The sequence below is a fragment of the Colletotrichum destructivum genome, chromosome 8 (genome assembly GCF_034447905.1).
Source record: "Colletotrichum destructivum chromosome 8, complete sequence".
NCBI lineage: Eukaryota > Fungi > Ascomycota > Sordariomycetes > Glomerellales > Glomerellaceae > Colletotrichum > Colletotrichum destructivum.
Window position 1 is genome coordinate 977548 of NC_085903.1, and position 21186 is coordinate 998733.

At 56.5% G+C, this 21186-nt stretch overlaps 5 protein-coding genes across 5 annotated transcripts; 2 read left to right on the top strand and 3 right to left on the bottom strand.

Annotated features, from left to right (window-relative positions):
• The first annotated feature begins 186 nt into the window (after nt 1–186).
• CDEST_12150 (Putative DNA repair protein Rad50) lies at nt 187–5059 on the top strand. Its single transcript, XM_062928306.1, has 2 exons — nt 187–916; nt 980–5059. The coding sequence occupies exons 1-2, from the start codon at nt 242–244 to the stop codon at nt 4697–4699; spliced, it is 4395 nt and encodes a 1464-aa protein (XP_062784357.1). The 5' UTR covers nt 187–241; the 3' UTR covers nt 4700–5059.
• A 168-nt stretch (nt 5060–5227) lies between these two features.
• On the bottom strand, nt 5228–7387 carry CDEST_12151 (Putative protein phosphatase 4 core regulatory subunit R2; the record flags this gene model as incomplete). The annotated part of the gene is made up of 3 exons (XM_062928307.1): nt 7058–7387; nt 6945–6993; nt 5228–6808 (listed from the first exon to the last, which is right to left on the bottom strand). Exons 1-3 carry the CDS (start codon nt 7117–7119, stop codon nt 5228–5230), a joined length of 1692 nt encoding a protein of 563 aa, XP_062784358.1. The 5' UTR covers nt 7120–7387.
• A 290-nt stretch (nt 7388–7677) lies between these two features.
• CDEST_12152 (Putative ribosome recycling factor, RRF superfamily) lies at nt 7678–8628 on the top strand (the record flags this gene model as incomplete). The annotated part of the gene is made up of 2 exons (XM_062928308.1): nt 7678–7745; nt 7803–8628. 2 exons carry the CDS (start codon nt 7678–7680, stop codon nt 8626–8628), a joined length of 894 nt encoding a protein of 297 aa, XP_062784359.1.
• A 357-nt stretch (nt 8629–8985) lies between these two features.
• On the bottom strand, nt 8986–10263 carry CDEST_12153 (uncharacterized protein; the record flags this gene model as incomplete). The annotated part of the gene is made up of 1 exon (XM_062928309.1): nt 8986–10263. The coding sequence occupies one exon, from the start codon at nt 10261–10263 to the stop codon at nt 8986–8988; it is 1278 nt and encodes a 425-aa protein (XP_062784360.1).
• A 786-nt stretch (nt 10264–11049) lies between these two features.
• CDEST_12154 (Putative PAS domain, signal transduction response regulator, receiver domain, CheY-like superfamily) lies at nt 11050–15689 on the bottom strand (the record flags this gene model as incomplete). The annotated part of the gene is made up of 2 exons (XM_062928310.1): nt 11050–11160; nt 11214–15689. The coding sequence occupies 2 exons, from the start codon at nt 15687–15689 to the stop codon at nt 11050–11052; spliced, it is 4587 nt and encodes a 1528-aa protein (XP_062784361.1).
• Nucleotides 15690–21186: the final 5497 nt, after the last annotated feature.

Here is a 21186-nt window from a genome sequence, read left to right on the forward strand (position 1 = left end):
CTGAACTCGATAAGAGCGCAATGCAAATTGCTTTAAGTTGCATCATGATGTCATTGACTGAGTTATGTCAATTGTGACCGTAACCTTGGACTTCTGTGTAGTCTACATCTCCTTAGCAAACTAGTAGTGTACTCGGTATACGAAACGGATTTTGCCTTTCCAGCGGCTGGCGTGGTCAGCGTCTCATCATCTTACCACCTGCCCGTTAAAATACAACTTCAAACCTTCGGGAATTCGCTTCATGTGTGCTGCAGGCGGCCTAGTCATCCTGGTCGGTAAGCGCCATCACTGTGAAAACAGAGGGGACTTGGTGCCCTGGAGACCGAACACCTTCTTCTTCTTCCTCTTGTTAGCTTATCTTATCTTATCTTATCTCATAAACCGGTGCGCGAAGTCACGCCTTTTCGCATCTGCTGTCTTTGCGCGTGCCAGTCTCAGCGTCCCAAGACCACGCGTCACATCCCCATCCTGTGCACGTCCGTCCACCGGCGACTATCAGCGCCCACTTCAATCGATACCCACTGACTGCAGCCTGGTGCAAGGCAGCAGCCAGCACTGCTCGACGGGTATCACACAATTGAGCACAAGTATACGCCAAGATCCCCCAGGCTTCGGTTTCTTTCTCGACGTCGATACCGGCAATTTCACACAACGATATCATTCCCATCCCCTCGATTCGCATGGCAATTGGCTCCGAGAGGCACCGCCCGCCATGTCCAAAATCGACAAGCTGTCCGTCCAGGGCATCCGCTCTTTTGGAGGCAGTCGCGAAACCATCTCATTCTACACGCCATTGACCCTCATCGTCGGATACAATGGCTCCGGAAAGACTACCATTATCGAGTGTCTCAAGTACGCCACTACCGGCGAGCAGCCCCCCAACAGTAAGGGCGGCGCTTTCGTTCATGACCCTAAGGTTCGTAGCTCGGTCTAGTGTCCCTTGTCACCTTTGTCATGAACCTGCGCTGACACTTCCCAGTTGTGCGGCGAGAAGGAGGTTTTGGCACAGGTTAAGCTTGCATTCACTTCGACCAGTGGCCACAAGTGCGTTTCCACGCGCAGCCTGCAGTTGACCGTCAAGAAAAACTCCCGATCTCTCAAGACCCTTGAAGGATCACTGGTCTACAATAACAATGGCGAGCGCACCGTCATCTCATCCAGAGTCGCTCAGATGGACGAATTCATCCCGAGAGAGCTTGGCGTTTCGAGAGCCATCCTTGACTACGTCATCTTCTGCCATCAGGACGAGTCTTTGTGGCCCATGAGTGAGCCCGCCGCCTTGAAGAAGCAGTTTGACCAGATATTCGAAGCGATGCGATACACCAAAGCCATCGACAACCTCAAGGTCCTCAGGAAAAAACAGGGCGAGGAGCTAGCCAAGCTCAAGATCTTTGAGGAACAAGACCGAATCAACAAGGAGAAGGGTGATCGTGCTGAGAAGCGCTCCATGGCGTTGCAGAACGACATCGAGGAGTCCCGTGAAAAGTGCAACGCGCTCACCCTTGAGATGGAACAGCTGCAGGAGCAGATTCGCGAAAAACACGAGCAGGCCAACAGCTACTTGAACATAGTCAATGACCTCAAGTTCAAGAGAGACCAGCTTACCTACCGCGAAGGCTCCATTGCCGATATCAAGATGACACTGGAGGAACTTTCGGAGGACGACGAATACCTGGAGAATGCGCTGGCGCAGTATGAGGAGCGCATGACCCGCTACGGCGAGGAGGCAGACGAGAACAAGGCTCAGTATGCCGAGCTGCAGAAGGACCTCAACCAATCTCGCCGCGAGCTTTCTACCAAGCTTGCAGAGCAGGGCAAACATCAGTCCGACAAGGACAAGTATGAACGTCAGCTCCAGTCTCGCATGCAGCTGGTCCGGGATGCTGCTGAGCTCCACGGGTTCCGTGGCTATGATGGTGACCTCAAGGATGCGCAGATCAAGACCTTCAACGAACGCATTCAGAAGTTGCTGGTTGAGAAGAAGCGTGACCTAGATCGAGCGCAGAAGGAGAACGCGCGAGAGCTGGACGAGGCGACAAGTGTCATCACGGATCTCGAGGGCCGCAAGGCAACGACGACTCAGAACCGCGTCTTCGCCAAGCAGCGAATGGGTGCCATTGATAAGCGAACCAACGTCTTGCAGATGGACATTAACCGTCTGGACATCGACGAGGGTGCCAAGGCCATTCTTGACAGTCAGTTTGAGGATCTCGAGAGCCGGCTGAAAAAGGCGAACGAGTCCTTGGCCCATGCCGACTTCGACAACCAGCTTCAGCGAGAGAACGAGAAGCTGTGGCAGCTCGAAACCGAGAATGAGAAGCTTGGACGCGAGTTGATGGAGTGTACGAGGCTTGCCTCTGAGCGGGCGCAGCTCGACTTGCGAAAGAAGGAACTGTCAGATCGCAAGCGCAAACTCGAAACCCTTACCAACACATGGAAGCCCAAGCTGGACGTGCATGTTGGCACCGAATGGCAGACAGACACCCTCGAGGCCCAGTTCCATGACGCCCTGAAACGTCAGAATAAAGTTGTCGCCGACGCTCGCCAGAAGCGTGACTCGGCAAGGGACAAGCAACAGAAGGTGGACTTCAAATTGAAGAGTGCTAAAGATGTCGGTGCCAAGAAGATGGACGAGTCACAGCGCTGCCGCAGTGCGGTCGTCGCTGCTCTGCAGGCTGTCCGAGATGGTGCCACTATCGATGACTACGAGGAAGAGGTCAAGATGCATGAAGAAGACGTGGAGACATACACCACTGACATCAGTCTCTTGGACGCCCTAGCAGATTACTACCGCGGCTGCCAGAAGACGCTGCAGGAGAAGAACAAATGCCGGCTCTGCGACCGCAGCTTTGATGACAAGTCGAATGTCTCCAAGTCCCGATTCTCGGACAAGCTGGTCAAGTTCCTTGATCCCAACAAGAAGGAGAAGGCAGAGGAAGACCTCGCCAATTCCACTGCCCTGCTTAATGCTCTGCGCAAGGTCAAGAAGCAGTACGAGACCTACCAGAGACTGATAACAGAACTCCCGTCTGTGAAGGAAGAGGTTGCCTCTCTGGAGGCCGAATGTGAAACTCTGGGACGGCAGTTGGAGGAGCACGATGCCGTCGTCAGCGCCGAGGAAGGCAAGCTGAACGATATCGAGTCTCTCAACAAGACAGTCATCAATATCACCCAGGCAGTCAAGGATATCAAGGACTCGGAGGCGCAGGTTGACAGAATCATGTCTCAGCAGTCATCCGGCACGGTCAGCAGAAGTGCAGACGAGATTCACGAGCTGCAGGCGTCCTGTAATGAGCAGATCAGATCGACGAAGAACAAGCTTTCCAAGACAACGTCAGATCGCCAGCGGATGAAGGATCAGGTCAACGCGCTCGAACTCGAGAAAAGCGAGCTTCGGAATAAGCTGAGCAAGGCTCTCAACCAACTGGAGCGCAAAAAGGACTTCCAGAGTCAGATCCAGACCTTGAAGGAGGATCAAGCTCATCAGCGGGAGTTGATCAGCCAAGCCGACCAGGAACTGGAATCCATCGAGCCAGAAATCGCCGAGGCTAGGTCAATTCGAGACGACACCTTGCAGCGTGGCCGTGCCAAGGAGCAGGCCATTGCCGAGGAGCGGGACAAGGTTGCCGACTCTGTTACGGAGCTGAAGATGGTCGAGAGCGATATTCGAGACTACATCGACCGTGGCGGCCCCTCCAACCTGGCGGCGAACCAGCGGGCTATCGCCAGTCTCGAGAAATCGATCGCTGCTCTAGACAAGGAGATATCTGACTTGACTGTGCGCACCAACAAGTTGAAGCAGGATATCGACAACGGCGACCGCAAGAAGCAGAACATAAGCAACAACCTGAAGTACCGCCAGAACCTGCAGCAACTTGAGATCCTCCGCCGGGATATTGAAGAACTGGAGTCCCGCGACGCCGACGAGGACTATAAGTCGCTGATCACCGAAGCGAAGCAGCTGGAGAACCGCCACAACCGGCTCGTCGCGGACCGCGGCTCCATCATGGGTCAGATGAAGACCAAAGACGAGGAGCTCGAGCGGCTCCTGCTGGAGTGGGAGCAAGAGTACAAGAGCGCTGCCAAGAAGTACCGCGAGTCGCACATCAAGGTCGAAACGACCAAGGCAGCCATTGAGGACTTGGGTCGATACATCTCGGCACTGGACACGGCCATCATGCGGTACCACAGCCTGAAAATGGAGGAGGTCAACCGCATCGCCGGCGAGCTGTGGCAGAGCACGTATCAGGGCACGGACATTGACACGATTCTTATCCGCTCCGACAACGAGAACGCGACGACGGGCCGGCGCTCCTACAACTACCGCGTCTGCATGGTCAAGCAGGACACGGAGATGGACATGCGCGGCCGCTGCTCGGCGGGCCAGAAGGTGCTCGCCAGCATCATCATCCGCCTCGCCCTCGCCGAGAGCTTTGGCGTCAACTGCGGCCTCATTGCCCTCGACGAGCCGACGACTAATCTCGACAAGGACAACATCAAGAGCCTTGCCGAGAGCCTGCACGCCATAATTAAGGCCCGTCAGGCCCAGAGCAACTTCCAGCTCATCGTCATCACCCACGACGAGGAGTTCCTGCGTCACATGCGCTGCAGCGACTTTTGCGACAGCTTCTTCCGCGTCCGAAGGGACGACAAGCAAAACAGCGTCATCACAAAGGAGAGCATCACGAGGGTTTTGTAAAGGATCGATCGTACGGGGGGAGTGTACGCGGGCGTTCTGGCTGGTGGTGAAAAACTCCGGTGTTGGTTCGTTGGTTCGTTCGGTGGATCATGGCGAGCACGGCGTCTGGTAATATTGTTTCCTTTTCTTGTCCATTTCCTGCCACCACCCCGCACGCACTCTCTCATCCTTGAAGTGAGAGGGCTACTCTTGCACTGTCATCTGGGCGTAAGATTTTTGTGTGTGACCTAGAAATATCCAATTCGCCATCCCTACACTCATGTATTCTTGTGATGGTACAATCCAATGACTACGCCACCCTGAACGGCACACCGCGTGGCTCAACCGTGTCCCGTTTTCTGGTTTCATATCACTCCCTTCCAAAACACGCTGCGATTACCCGCGATGGGATGAATGATGCGGGAAAATGAGGAAGAAAAAAAAACACTGACGAGAATTTGGTGAAAGCGGTTCATGGTATCATAGGTAGCCTCCCCTGTCACGCAACGCGGCATCTCCCCAGTCAATACACAAGGGCCTCCTCCCTCTTCAGCTGTCCGTCTTCTTTGTCTCTATCTCCGCCTTGGCCTCATTTGCAGCCTCGGCCGTAGCACCGTCCGCCTTAAACTCGGCTTTCTCCTCGATATTTTCATTCTTGGCCTCGACGGCTCCGGCCACCGCCTCGGCATCTCCTTCCTTCGGCGATCCAACTGTAGCCTTTGACACTTCTCCGGCCACGTCGCCCTCGTGCTCCTTAACCTTCTTGCTGGCAAGGCCATCGAGCTCCTCGTCGGCATCACGCTTGGCGTGCGACGTAACGCTCGTGTCGGACGCTGCGTCGTCGACGATTGCCTCGGCAGCATCGTCTTCCTTCTTGGCGTCTTCGGGCGGAGGCGTGGCATGCGTCCGCTCAGCCTTCCGGCCCACGGCAGCCTCGACGTCGATGCCCTGCATCTCGAGGCCGAGTGCACCATTGATGAAGCTTGTCGTCTCGCTTTGCGGACCAAGGTCTCCGACTCCGATTTCCTCGGGCCCGCGGGCACGCGGTATCTCACTCTCTTCTTCTTCTTCTTCTTCTTCTTCTTCTTCTTCAGCCACAGCAGCGCCGGCATCAGAGGTGGCGGCGGCAGCAGCGGCATGTTCTTGCTGCTGGTGCTGGTGCTGCTGCTGATTCTCGGGGCTGCTGGCCCTGATGCCGTCCCCGCTTCGCAGGGCCGCGGCGTGTTGTGCTTCTTCTGCTTGTCGCACTAGTTGGTTGACTGGAACGACGCCCTGCTCCTGTTCTTGTCGCAGTAACTCACCTTGTGTTATCGCGCGGCTGCTGTTGCTTGCACCCATGGATGGTATACCGTTAACGCTGACGCTGACCGTCTCGATGCTGCCGACGCCATTAGGGCCGTCGATGGTCTCCGTCGACTCGGTGCGGATCTCGGCCGGGCCACCTCCGTTAGAGGAGGCCGGCGAGGATGATCCCGGGCTCGGGCGGCGGGTGAGCCAGGGGATCGGGGTTAGTAGGGCACCGCCGAGGGCCTCGTCCGTGCCGACGGTCGAGGCGACCGAGTTTGTCGAGTTGCTCCAGGCGACAGCTGCCGCCGCGGCCGCGGCCGGATTCTCCTGGCCGTTGGCGCTGCCGTTGGAGAGCAGAGTCATGGTAGACATGTCGGGAATGGCGGGCGGAAGGGGGTAGATGTTTGCGCCGCTGGTGACGTGGACGACGCGGTCAACGGCGTGCAGGTACGAGGCCAGGTGGCGGTAGTGTCGGCGCGGCTCAAGAACGAGCTCGGCGAGGCGCTGGATGGTGTGCGGCGGGTACTTGGGAAAGGTCGACAGGACCGAGTTGATCTCGTCGAGCATGGCCGTAATCTGGACGGGGAGAGACTCGGTGGCCTCGGAGACGGACGATGCATCGGCGGCGGTGTTGGCGGCTTCGGTTTGGGCGGGGACCGTCGACGATGCCGGAACGCTCGGCTTGGTGTTCTCCTTGTCGGCGTCCTGTGATGATGGCAGGCTGCTGGCGGGTTCGATGGAGGACGAAGGGAGCGGCGAAAGAAGCCGCGGTTGTTGGCCTGGAGCGTTAATGGGTTGAGGAGGGTTGGGCAGGTTCGGGATGGGAAATTCATTGTGGGCAATCTAGACACGCGCGATGCGAACTGATGAGCGCGCTCTATCCACAAGGTTTCCAAACATGTGCGATGGGGTTGGTGTTGGTTTCGAACGGGCTGGTCTCTTCGAAGCTGGGCTGGAAGACAGACGGACGTGGACGTACCTTGTCTAGCCTCGAGATGATTCCTTGAGACAGGGCGGGCCATAAACCGCTGTTGCATCTCGTGGTCAGCAGATGACGAAAAAGGAAATGGCGACATGGATGGTTTGACGTACTAGTCCATCTGGCCACCTGTTGCGACCGTCCGCAAGAGGTCTGCGTCGACCTCGATCTCCATACTTGCGCGTTTAGAGTGTTGGGAGAGTTGGTGGTGATTGAAAGATTAGCCTTCCGCTGACGTCGCGTGCCCGTGAGGAAAAGCGCGACTAGCAGGCCAAAAGGTGGTGGTGAGTGCTATAGACAGGGCGGTACAAGGGGGCATGCGCTAGAGAGAGGTGCACCTTGCGCCAAAACGGGGAGCTGTTTCGAAAAGCAGTTGCAAGGAAAGAACTACCTAGGCATGTCCCTTCCTCAATAGCTCTTGGTCGCATGACACCAACCTCAAGACACAAGTTTGGCGATACCAGCATTTTAAAAAGATAAAAAATTCGATGAATGACATGATCGATGCAGGGATCGAACCTGCGATCCTCTGCGTGTAAAGCAGATGCCTTAGACCGCTGGGCCAATCGACCGTCTTGGATGGTTGAATTCTGAGCAATTTTAGTCGGTCATGATCCCTGTCCTCAACTCCCATGGACGCAGCATCCACCCTACAACGTCACATCGAAATGGCGAAGCTCCAACAGCTCGGCTGCTCCACAAACAAAACACTGCAACATCACAACAGAACATCATGCGAAGCCTTCGAGTCTCCAATTCGCTTCTCCGAGGCCCCAATGGCATCCTCCCAGCTGCGCGGAGGTACATACCCGTCTCAATTGCAGGACCAAAACGGGAACCCAGCTGACCATGCGACAGCCAAGCCCAGGCACCGCTCGCAGCTCGCCTGATCGCAGCATCCAACACCCTCCCACACACGGCGGCGACGACAACAACAACCCCTCTCGCGGTGCGCTCCTTCTCCCAGTCCTCGGGACTCCAAAAGAAGAAGAAGGCACCCCAGTACTCGACTTACGACTCCCCGGAGATCGTCTCCCGAACCTCCCACACTGTCGACGAGGCCGACCAAGACGACCTCCCCGGCTCCAAGCACCCGAAGCCCGACCCGGCCGATCCCCTCAACTTCGCCGACGTCGCCTCGCGCTTCTCCTCCCTCGCTTCCCACCATGCCGAGATCCTCAAGAAGCTCCAGTCGGGCGACCGCTTCTCCCCGGATGCCATCGGCGCCCTGGTCGTCCAGCCCGACCGCAAGGACCCGGCGACAACCTACCCTCTCCGCGAGCTCGCCGAGATCGTGCCGCGTCCCGGCGGCCGAACCGTCTCCCTCCTCCTCCACGAGAGAGACTACGTCAAGCCCGTCATGGCCGCCGTTCAGGCCTCGCCCGACTTCAACCAGCAGCCCCAGCAAGACCCGGACAACGAGCTCGAGCTAGTCCTGAAGGTCGAGGCCACCAACAAGGACGTCGTTGTGCGCAGGGCCAAGGACGCCGCCCAGGCCTGGAGGGAAAAGATGAGGAACGTGACAGAAAAGCGCAAGAAGGTCCACGCAAAGTGGCAGAAGGAAGCTGGCATCGTCCCCGATCTCAAGAGGAGGGCCGACAAGGAGCTACAGAAGCTGCAAGATAAGGAGATGAAGGTCGTTGATGCCGCAGAGCAGCAGGCCGTCAGGAAGATCCAGGGTTGATGTCGACCCTCTATCTCTCTGTCTCACTTCCGTGAGTATCATGCACATAAACTTACCTCTTCTTCTACTTGTCTATTACAGGAATACTTTCCAATGGTACCGAGGTGATGCGGGAAAGGGGGGGAAAGAGGGGAATAGAAAGTCTCGAAACGTCCAGACTGTTAGTGTACAGTAGAAGAGACTTTGACATCTTAGTGTACAACATTTTCGTTTTTCAAACCCGCCGCCCCTTAATCATACAATGCTTGTCTTGCTTTCCTCGCCCACACTTTCTGTATCTCTCTCTCTCTGTCTGTGTGTATGTGTGTGTGTGTGTGTGTGTGTGTGTGTGCCTACAACCGAGTCAAACACGAGTCCTTAAGCCGTCGTGGTCTTGCCCCCGGCGGCAGGATTCTTCCTGGCCACCAACGACGCAATCTTGTCGTCAAACTTCCGCCCGTCGCTCGCACGGTACGTCGCGTTGAGAAGATGCGACTCCCTCGCCCTGCTGATCGGGTCCCGGCCGGCCTGCTCCACAAACTTGGCAGGCGTGTGCTGTCCCTTGACGATGCGCTCGATGATGTACTCCCTAACGGCCGCGCCCGCGCCCTCCTCGAGCTTCACCGCCTTCAACGCCTTAACTTCCGCGTTCGCCGTGTCCTCGGGCGTCGTGCGCACGTCCCTGATGAAGTTGTCCTTCTCGGCGAGGTCGCTGAAGAAGTAAGTTCCCTGGCCGCGGAACACGAGCTCCGTCGCCGTGTGTTGCGTGTCGGACCAGTAATCGGGGGCGTAGTGCTTCCCGCCCCCAACCTCGCGGAGGGTGTCCATGACGGCGCTGGGTGCGGCGACGGCCGAAGCTGAGCTGGAAATCGGCATAGAGGGCGCGAACCCTAGCAGTCCTTCGACGCTGACGGAGGGGTTGAACGCCTCGGGCAAGAACCCCTGCTCGCGAGCTCGCATGAAGGCGTGCTCCTCGGCCGTCTCGGGGCGGAAGAAGCTCTCCAACTCCTTGCCCAAATCGTGGCCCCTAGCCCCTTCGGTGGCGCCGTCCTCGCCATCCCTCCCGCGGCGGCCGCCGCGACCCCCGCGTCCTCCCCGACCACCACGTCCTCCGCGGCCTCCTCCACGGCCCCCTCCACGGCCTCCCCCGCGTGCCCCGAAACCGCCTCGTCCGCCAAAACCGCCTCGTCCACGCCCGCCGGTAAACCCGCCCCGGCCAGTTCCTCCGGCAGAGAACCCGGAGGGAAGATCACGTCCACGGCCACCGGCGAAGGCCCCGCGACCGCCGCGCCCGAAGCCCTGAGGCAGCTTCACAAAGTTGGTTCCGCCGGAGCCTTCGCGGTTAGGCAGGGTCTTGATGTCGATGAGGTTGGGCTTCGCAGCAGTTGCACTGGCGCCGGCGTTGTTCGCTCCGCCTGCCCTAGGCCCGCCTCTCAGAAGCTGACCGATCTCGCTGGCCGCGGCGCGGGATCGTTCTCGTCCGGTCGATAAGGGGGCTCGCGGGGAACGGGCAGCGGTGCCATTGTTCTTGTTGTCGGAGGAAGGCTCGTTCGCGGCGCGCAATTGCGTGGTGGAAAAGTTTCGGATGCACGTCTTGATGGCGACAACGTCTGGCTTTATACGGCTGCCAGCCGATCGCAGAGCCTGCTGGTGCATTTTGGGCGGATGGGGAGCGACAGGTCCGCGATCGTTCTCTTGTGCAGAGCGATGTGAGCTTCGTCGCTGAACTGATCGGTCCAAGGAGCTGTTGTCTTGAGAAAAATCTTCGTTACGTAAGCTTCGGTGTGAAGCACGGACGACCCTGTCCATCCAAAGTAGATAGGTACGTATCCGCATCACCCATGTATGCGTACCTTTGGCCACATGCCCGCACAGGATTGTATTAGCCTCAAAGCAAGGGCGAGTCATTCACAATGCGCACGTAATCGTCGACTAAAATGCATGATGTTTTGGGTATCTTTACATTACGATACTCCGAGTCGGGAAGCATCAAAAGATACACACAAAGTGTTCATCGTCGGTAAGGTAGGGTCTTCTGCCCCATGCATGGCCCGTGACTCGTCTACGCTCATATGCTTTCCAGTGCCCCTCTGAACTCCAAGTCTTGTGCTTCCGGATAGTTCTCCTCCTCTCTTCCTCCCTCTCTCCCTCCCGCCCTCTCTCTCCTCTTATGCAATTCGAATAACCAATTAAGCCAAGCCGTCCTCCCAAGTCTTTTTTCCCGTCACCTGCTTCCCTTGAACGCCTCTCAGGCCAATCCTCTAGTGCCGTCTTGCTGAACACGTCTGGCTGTGACAGCAACTTCTCGCTGTCGTAAAATGAAAGGGTCCATCTCGACAGAAACAGACACAATCCGATATCCGAATCAGAAGGCTCATTTATGCTGGTGAAACGACAGCTTATAAGTGACAAGCTCGGAAGTAACAACAACCTAGCCCGGCTTCAGACCGAGGCTACAGGTTCTACAGTAGTTAGTGCCCTGTACTTCGAAACTAGCTCCTCGATCTTGGGCATCAAGTCTGGTATTCTAAAGGGCTTGGAAATCACGTCGTCCTGTACAGGTCTTGTTAGTCGTGCTTATGGGGAGAGATCCGAGGACAACTCACGATACCGGCGGCTTTCGCGCTCTCAATCTGCTCTGGCCGCGCGTAGGCTGTGACGGCGATAATCGGTATATGCGTGACGAGAGTTCCCTCCCTCTCCAGCTCACGGATGCGTTTCGCGCACGTCATTCCATCCATGACCGGCATCTCCAGATCCATGAGGATAACGCTGAGATCGAACCCCGACGATTCTTTTCCAGCCCAGAAACGCGACTTTTTGAGCTGGTCGAGCGCCTCACCCCCGTGGTTCGCAACATGTGTTTTGTTGCCGCAGTTCTGTAGTTGCTTTCGCAGAACCCTCTGGTTCACAATGTTATCTTCCACGATGAGTACGTCGTAGAGCGGCGTTTCTGTGACGACCGACTCCTTGGGGGTTGTCCGACTGGGCAGGCTAGCGAGCGGCAGGGCTTTTGGTGCCGAGATGGACTCGTTCTTGATGGGTCGGGCCAGGTTGAGCGCCGAAAGGGTCGCTGACTCTGAGCTTGGCGTGGCAGTCTTGCGACACTTGACGTAAAACGCAAAAGTGCTGCCGATGCCCTTTTCCGAGACGACGCCAATCTGCCCACCTTGCAGCTCGGCGAGCATCCGCGAGATGAAGAGACCGAGCCCTGATCCGCCGTATTGCACGTGGGTGCGGGGTGAGGCCTGGGAGAATCGCTGGAACAGGAGCTTCTTCTCGTCCTCGCGAAGGCCCGGCCCTGTATCCTGCACCGAGAAGTGAAGATTGATCTCCTCCCCGGTGCCCCAGTCCTTTTCTTTGGTTAAGGCCTGAACGTCCTCCTTACGAGTCGGGAAGAAGGAGACGCCCTTCTCTGTGACCTCGGTGATGTTTTTTGAGGCGCTCATCCTCATTGTGATGACACGTTTCTCGCGCCCCTGAGTGAACTTGATGGCGTTCGTCATGAGATTGATCAGCACCTGGCTCAACCTTGAGGGGTCCAGTCTAACCCAGTCGACAGCATGGGTGACGTAGGCCTGGTCGATAGAGAACTCCAGTTTGATGTCGTGCGTGTTCAACTCCGACTCGAACATCTTGATGACGTGCCTCACTACCGTGGTGGGGTGGGAGTCGACCGGGGTAACGAGCAAGAGTTGCGAGTCAAGCTTCGACAAGGTAAGTACGTCGTCGACGATGCGCTTTTGGTGACTGGCGCATAGGTTGATAGTATGGGCGGCTTCCGCACAACCTTCCAATAGAACCTCGAGTTGCTTGTCGTCCCGTTGCTGCGAGCGGTATTCGGCGATGCTGTTCACGATTTCATCGGCGCACTGGAGGACGGCGCTCAGTGGGTTGCGCATCTCGTGACTGGTTATGTCGATGAAATTCTCTTGTTGGCGCTTGAGCTCTACCGCCTCTTCTCTGCGTTGCTTCTGGAAGTCTTCGGCCCATTTCTGCGGCGAAATATCCGTTATGCAGGCAAAGATGCTCTTGAGATTGCCGTCCTCAGTCTGCTCGGGGAAGGCGCTCATCAAAACCCAAGTATCAATGGTGTTGAGTCCATTTTGGCGGCTGCACTTGAAGCGGAACTCGATTGTCATGGGCTCTTTCTCTTCAATGAGCTTGCGCCAAGAGCGCTCAACCCCTGGGCGGTCTTCGTCCATCACGCTCTGCATCCACGTATTGACGCTGTCCTCTGCTTTCGGGTGTCGCGAGATTTGCCACCACATGTCGTTGGCGAAATTGATAAGGCCCTTGTCGTTCGCAATGAAGATGCCAACCGGCGCAAACTCCGCCATTCGCGTGAATTTGTACTCGCTCTCGACCGCTTCTTGTGTCCTCAGGTACAACTCCATTTGAAGTTCCTGGCGATCCAGCGCAGCCAGACGAGCTGCCCTCTGGCCTCTCCTGATCTCTTCTTCGAACAACACGACTGATGCCATCGAAGTCGCTAATTGCCTTGACAATAGATGTATGAAGAGTTGGTACTCGTCGTCGTACGGCCGACGGGGGTTGGTTCCGAGAATTATGAACCCTACGACAGACTCGCCGGCCGTGGTGGGATGAACGGGAAGGATAACAATCGTCCTGGACGGATCACCGAAGCCTCTCCAATTCAGGCCCTCGAGAAGCTTGGTCGGGAGGTTGCCGGCTTCAGACGATAACACAATGGGCGCTCCTTGCATTGTCATGGACTGTCGCATGTAGGGCGCGAAACCTTCGTCTGAAGACTTCAGGTCAAGGTGACTCAGGGCTGCCGGGTGTCCTTCGGGGACGCCCAGGCTGCCTTCGAGCTGTAGCAACGGAGGATGCGCTATGCTCCCCGAGTGCATTGAAGACACTTCGCTTTCGCTGTTGTCGTCCTTGACGGAGTAGATGAGGGCGAGCGGCACATCCACGTCGTTGAACTCCAGGCCCTCTTTTACTCGTGACCAAAAACCCCTAACGTCTTTAGCAGCAGCCGTCTTCTCGCCAACTTCGCGCAGCGTAAGCATGCGACGTTCATTGACCTTGCGACGGGTGTTCTCAAAAGCGGGATTGTAGAGGCCGACGACCTGGCCCTCGCTGCCCAAAAGAGGGATGAGTGACCATGAAAAAAACGTCTCCTCCAGGAACCCGTGCCGATTGATGAAGAGCTGGTTGTCGTTTTTCATGACCGCCTGGCCGTTCGTCCAAGCGTTGTTGACAATGGGTCCGAGGTCGTCCCAAATCTCGGACCAGGCATCTTGATAACGCGCGCCCATGAGTTTAGGATGCTTCTGGCCAGCGAGTTCGATATAAGCCTCGTTGTAAATAGTGACGTAATCCTCTCCCCAGTACATGGCAGCGGGATGGGGACTGCCCATGACCATGTTGGCCATGGCCCGCAGTTCCGGAGTCCAATGCTCTATAGGGCCCAGTGACGTGGAGGCCCAGTCAGTTTGTCGACAAAAGAGGATGTGCTCGCCCAAATCTGGAGTGGCTTGGATCCGGGTCCAGTCGTAAGACGGCTTCGACATGGCTGCCTGGAACACTTGCTGGGTGAACTCGTCGGAATGATACTTCTCGCCATTGTCCATCATCACACAGTCGTTCGCAAGCGGGGTGTCATCATGAGAGTCGGGGTCAATGTCACCAAAGTAATCGGGTTCATCGTCCATGGGTACAGTGGGTGGCTGATCCGGCGTGGGGCCTATGCTCCGCTGCTTGAGAACAGCGGACTCTTCGGCCAAGGGGCCGGGGGAATCGGGAGCCGTCGATACGGCACTGGTGCTCCCGCTCACGAAGCGAAAGCGTTTCCGCAAGGTCGAGCAGGTCCACGTGATGCCTCCATATTTGTGGGAAGGAAGACATACGTCGAGTGACTCGTGGTTCAAGACAAAACTCGTGGTCCAACTTTTAAAGTTGACATAGTCGGTGTTGTTGGTATCATCGCCTTCGACAGACAGCAGCTCGAGGATGCCTGCGGAAGCTCGCAGTGCAGCATTGGCGTAGAGCAGGTGCAGCCCCGTCTTTTGGATGTTGACGGGGTTCGCAAGATCGATGATGAAGGTCGGACGCTCGTCCTGCTCCAGCAACTCCACTACTCCGACCCCTCTTAATATGTGTAAACCTTGAGGAAGGGTTTGGCTATTCGGGCTCTTTGTGGAGGAGGGGAGTGTCGCGTCTGCAGACGACGACAGGCTGCTGCTACCCGGAGTGCTGCCGGACCTGACGGGGCGATGGGAGTGAACGGTACCGCGTGGTAGGCGGACGGTGTGGACTGCCTCAGTATCCTCCCTCAGACGGGCCAGGAGGACAGCGGCGGCGTCTGAAGGGGGAAGGGGATTGGGTCGAGGGGGCATCTGTCGTCGGATGCCGGAGGAAGAAAAGAATAGAGGGGAGATGAGGCCTTGGTTTCGCCTCGCCAGAATGGCCGAGGGTGGGAGTTGGTTGGGAAGAGAGATGAATCGAGGGGGGGCCAGGCGAGTGCGCGCCTTCTTCAAAGGTGACGGCTGTGTATGGGTGGTGCCCAATTCTTCGTCTGACTGGCGCTTGGTCTGGGAGGTCGTTATATACCTCGGCGAGTGGGATGGTTCCGTATGCGACGGTGCTGTCGGGGAAGTCGGATCGGATGTGGGCGTTAAGAGGGACGCGGAGACGGCGTCGAATGAGGGATCGCAACTTGGATCGGTATACGTCAAACCATACCGACCAATATCAGGCGTTTTCCATTGCTGTCCCAGAGTGAAGTTGGTAAGGGTTGGCGAGGCGGGACGATAGCGAGGGTTGGTGGGATGGGAAGCCGAGGCCTGGTTGCCGACGATGGTCGAGGCGGTGGGGGAGACAGAGGCAGAGGCGGCCTCGGGCGTCGCAGCGGCGGCAGCGGCGACGGCAAAGGTCTTGGGTGTCGTCTTCGTCGTCGTCGTCGTCGTCGTCGTCTTCGTCGTTTTGGTGGTCGTCGTGCTGGTCGGGACGGCGATGTATCCGGAGGCACAATAGGGACGAGGACGGTGCGAGGTAGACGAGGGTGGAAGCAGCTGTATTGTGGGTGGGGGGAAGCGATCGTCGCCCTGCGGCATGAAGGCGCGGGAAGAAGAGTCGAAGAAGGACGGCAGCCGAGCAAGTCGGTCCGGTCTAGAAAATTTCGCGTCGTGCCTCCAGCTCTGTCGTTTTCTTCCCCTGCCGCAACTAGAACGATTCCCTTTTAGCGACAGCGGAGGCGGAGTTGAGGCAAGTGCAGTAGAGAGAGAAAAGGCACCAACCAGCACGGACAAGGAGAGGGACACAAGACGAGGAACGACACGGACAGGTGGTGGTGCGGTGTAGTGCGGGTACAAGCACTGGCGAGAAGAGGCGATAGGCGAGAAGGCCCCCCCAGCAGCAGCGGGCCAGGCCAAGAGCAACAAGTATCTTTTTGCGCACGGAGCAGTGCTCTGTCCGGTACAGTACTACAGTATCGGTCAAGCAGTGGCGATAGGCTGGGGGGGAAGACAGAACACTTGGAGTGGATGGCACCAACTACAGTACAGCCTACTCTGTACAGGGAGCTGGGCTTTCTCTCAGACACACCCACTATCTCTCTCTCTCTCTATCCTTCTCGCCAGGCGGCCAGGGTGAACGTGGTTGGCAACCAAGGCGGGAATCTAGATCGAGCAAAGGAGGATGTGACGGACCAGAACCATTGGGACGAAGAGGAAAAGCCTGCAGCACAGTCGGTCGGTTGCTAGACTGGCGGCGAGGGCGGAAGGGGGCAAGCGACTGGGACAGGCGGCTGTGGCTAGGGGGCAGGACCTTGACGGGGGTGACAAAGAGGGGGGAAGTGGTATTGTGTTGTGTTTCCAGTGCAGCGACTGGGGAGCAGTTGGGGATATCTGGGAATGGCTTGACGAGTATGACAAGACTTACGACGGTAACTGCAACTGCTGATGGCGCACTTGCAAATGACACTACACTGCACTGCTGCCACTGGCAACAGCCCCGGCGGCCGTCGGTCACCACGATCATTCAAAGACCTGGGGAGAGCAGCCGCGGCGGTATTCCATGGACCAAGGGATTCGAGCGCTGTGTCCGAGGCAGAAAGGAAGGGGCGGAAACGGCAAGGAAACATAGCATTTACCAGGACGGGGATGAGTGCTATCCAGCCTAACGGCAATTTGTGCACTACACCCAAAGTGCGGTGCGGTGCAATAGCGTCGCTTCGTGTCGTTGATGGGACCACCAGCTACCTAGGCAAGGCAAGCAAGGTAGGGGCAAAGTTCGGTCGGTGCGAGGTGCAGCACGATGTGTCAAGCGTTGCGGCAACGTGAGGCCAGGATCAAAGAAGAATGGCGGTTGTGAGGCAGGCAGACCGCGGGCGCAGCGACACACTGGCCGACAGCGAGATGGGACGGCGGCGGATTTGCGGGTATCGGATGTTTTGGTCGTGGAGCGGTGGTGGATCGATTGATTGATTGATTGATGGATAGATGAGAAGTGCGATATAGTGCACGATGTACGTGGATCGGAACGTTGAATCGAGATGCAGTACGGAGAATCGGGATATCGATGTTTGAAGGGGAGTCAAGGCAGGGGAACGTCGTATTGGCTCATGTTCTGGTTCCGTCAGTCTCTTCTTTTCCCTTTTTCCCCTCCCCGTCCTTTTTTGCTTTATGCCGGCTCCTGGTCTGGTCTTATTTTGTCTGGTCTGGGTCGGTTTGGACTTGTACGGGTTCGGGATGGTCTCACAAAGGCAAGGCGCGGCGGTGCTAGACGAATGGACGCAGGCATTAGACTGGGACGCGAGGCCGGGGGTGGGCTTTGTATTGGCAGCTGGCAGCTGGTGTAAAACGTAGACGGAACAAAAGGGAGCGCGAGGAGACAGGAAGCATGGGACTCGAAGAGGAAGAGAAAGTGAAAGGGGAAGAAGACATGGACGTGAAGAGCAAATGATACATACTACTTCCCATTGACCGTATATGCATGGCCTACCTATTACATCTTTGGTACCCTACGAATACCTGCGTACACGCACCACGCAGCAAAAGTGGATGGACGCCTCTCCTCCTCGCCCAGCTCAGTCCATTCCTTGACAGGCGGCAGCCCCTTGGCTTCTTCCCTTTGCTGGTGTAATTCTTTTTCCTTTCGTCCTTTACTCCCCTTTTTTTTTCCTTCCTTCTCCTTCGACACACGACACCTCGAACTCGCCTTGCCTGTGTTTCCCTCCTCCATTCATTCATTGCACGGAACTCAAATATTTCCAACTTGGCTTACCTCGTCCCAACGCTACGTAAGCCCGCCGACAAGACCAGGACGGAAACATCAGCAGGAAGAATGAGTGTCAGAGTGACATGCAGTATGTGGAGGAGCCCAGCGGGTGACTGGTGAGTCGTGTGTGGCTACGAGGAACAGAAAGATATGCGACGAGTGCGACACTAGGCTTGGGACGGCGGCGTTGGCACTGGCTGGCTGGGGACAGTGGGACTGGGGGCGGAGCTGCGTAGGAAGGGAAGAGTGGATGGGATTTTGGTTATTTGGACCCGGGTCTGGAATCTCTGGATTTCTTGGGCTTTGGCTTGGGACGCCCTGTTCCACTTGGACGTATCAGACGAGCTTTTTTGTGATGCAGGCTGCAACTGCCAGCCGCAGTGCCATTTCATACCTTACCATGCCTTATTATCCGTCCTTCGGTGACCCTTTGGTCGCCGTAATCCAGTCAGTCGTCTCTCACCTTGCCCTTTGTCTGCTCACGGTCGAGTCAGGTGGGCCCGTTGGTGATGTTCTGCAGATGTCGTACCTCCACATCCAACTCGGGATGCGTGCGATTCCACATCCACCAGAACCGCTCACGCTGCGGGCAGCAGAACAGCCAATCATGCTGCATCATCTGGGTCTACAAAGCGGTGTCGGGTAAATAGATGGCTCAAGAAGCAGGGGGCCACTGTTCGAAGCCACGCGGAAAGTATAATTCGCGCCAAAAACCAATTAACCGTCGTGGTCCGAGAGGGCTGCCTGCTGGATTTCCCGAGACGGGAGCATTCGGGAACAATTTAGATGTACAGTGACGATCAGGGCGGCGAGCATCAAGGGATGCATCCGATTCAACGTACCTCCGTCCTGTTTCAGTCCATGTCCGTCTTGCTTAAATCCAGTTCGTCACAAAGAGAAATGGTTATCAAAACAGGAGGGAGCGGGTCCCTGAAAATACGGATATAGGGGCGGCAGTGCCGCGGCGTCGCTGAAACGTGGGGAATGGAAGGGAAACGAAAGCACCTCAAGCTTTCCAGCACATATGGGATTCGGCGGGATGGGATTTCTTTTTTGCTCCACCCGACTCGGCCGTGGTTTTCGCACCCACCTCGTACTTTTGCGCAGGCAATTGGTTCGCGGAGCCCGGCCCCGTGTCTCTCTTTTTCAACTACAGGAATGCAACCAGGCAGGGACGCCCTTTGAGTCGACTGAAAACGAAGCATGAAGCAGTGACCGGGAAGAAACTACGGCACACGTCCCGTTCATCGGGCATACCTCCAACATAAGATAAGGTACTTACTACCTGTGCAAGCACCGAGTGCAGAGGGACAAATTCCCAAACCAACAGAGATATTGCCACGATAACCAGGCAGGCAGAATTGTCAAACAACGTCGTCGCGGTCTAGCGGACGGCCGGTCTCGATGCGGTAGCCCCGCGGCACTTGAGAAATCTGACGTCAGGTCACCCACATCTCGTCTTGCCTACCTTACGAAAATATGCACGGTAACGGCCTGGTTCCCCGTTCGCGGCTCTCCAGCCAATCTACCTTGCTTTTCATTCCATTCATCAGGCCTTTTGTGATGGCAGTATGAGTGGATGGTCGGTGTGGAGGGGAAGGAGCCAAGCATTACACAAACTACGCCTCCCAAACTATGTAGGAGGAAAAATTTAGTAGGGATTATCCTTGTCCACTAGGACCTCGATTTCTCCGCCTACCCCTGCTGGCCTCGAACTAGCGTGGTCCAGACCATGATCGACCTCACTCCTAGCTCGCCGATCGATGATCATCACCTGCCAGTCGCCAGTAGCTCATTGCCACGCTCCCATCCATTGGTCCCAATCCGGCACAGCCTGACGGGATTGTTTACGCCTACAACTTTCTTCCTCCCTTCACGGTTTCTTTCATGTGGTCACTCTTTGCCCTGTCTTGCCTACCTTACCTAGGTACCTACCCACGAAGCTATGGTGCAGCATTAGCATGGCCATCTTTCCCAAGACCCTTAGGGCAGAACATGTCGATGCCCATCCTTTTCCAACGCCAGTCCATCATCAGGTCAACGTTCACCACCACACAATTACCAAATGACACTTGAGTTTGTCTCATTGTCTGTCTATAATCGCATGCGGCCATGGTTTTCGATGGCACACCTCCATACCCACAGCTACGCCTATCTTTGGCTGCTCGGCCCGTACCAACCCAAACGAGTCACTCGCTGCTAGGGCGTTGAGGCTGGATCATGTGCTTGGCCATAGTATCGTCCTATCAAGATACGAAGGGGCACTCACGTATTGTCGCTGAGACCTGCTGGTCGTCCGGTGCGGCTTACCAGTGTGACGTCAACTTCAATGTCCCCAAAGTCTTACCTCGGAGCCGGAGAGACCTCCAAAAGACACAATTATCGGCGGAGGGATGAAAGGCATTCCTAGTTTTTGAAAATGCTTTCGCCTGTAGGGGCGCGCTCGGGGGCCCTTGTATCCGTTGTGAGACGACTAGGCGATGACAGAGAGCGCCACGCCTTTCCTCATTTGTCCTACATTTTCACGAAAGAAGGGTGCGAAGATGCGCCTCAGCCGTCTCACCGGCGGTGATTCTATGTCAGGACAAAATGTCCCGGTTCAAGAGCTGCTGACGACGACAAAATGGTCAACGGACTGAATCGCCGGCCATCAACCTGCCTGCGAAGCTGCCGGAGCGAGTCCAGCTGCTTTATTGGTGTTCCTCCGTCCAAGGCCACCACGCTTGGAGCTGGTGCTGAGCCGGGCTGACCAGTGTTGACACTGACAGCTGTGAGGCAAGCGTCAGCCCTACTCTATGCTTACCAACCGACTTCGTTCTTTTCTCATGCCTCAAGGAGAGAGTGTTCAAATGATGCCTCATTCCTCGGGGCTTATCTACTGCGGGGCCGGTCGCACGTCATGCCTCCCGTTTCTTCGTTCAAGTGGTGGTCTGAATCACCAAGGGACCATGGCTCGTGGCACTCCCTTCCCCCTCCCTCTAATTACGGGGATTCGAGGACTCCCAGATAAGCAGCTCAACCGTCGTCGGCTTACGCAAGAGTTTACATCTTTCCTCGAGATCGCTGCAAGTGGACTTGCGGAAATACATCAACATTCTGACAAAGCTGGACAGCACCGAGAGTTCGTCCGAGTCTTATACTTGTGTGCTTGCAAGGTTAACAACCCAAAGTCTAATAATAATGCCAATCTCAACCACACATGTCAATAACGGAACGTAGTTGATGGTGGTCATGGGCGGCGCAAGCCAGGCCATGTTCAACTGGGACGACAAGATGGCAGCACCAACTTTGTCCTTCCCTTCCCTCGACACCTCTATTAACCCTTGGTGAGGC

Excerpts from the sequence above, each read along its gene's own strand:
- CDEST_12150 (XM_062928306.1), top strand. The coding sequence starts at position 242 with ATGTGTGCTGCAGGCGGCCTAGTCATCCTGGTCGGTAAGCGCCATCAC. Across the intron at positions 917-979 it reads CTTTCGTTCATGACCCTAAG|TTGTGCGGCGAGAAGGAGGT; the intron begins GTTCGTAGCTCG and ends GACACTTCCCAG.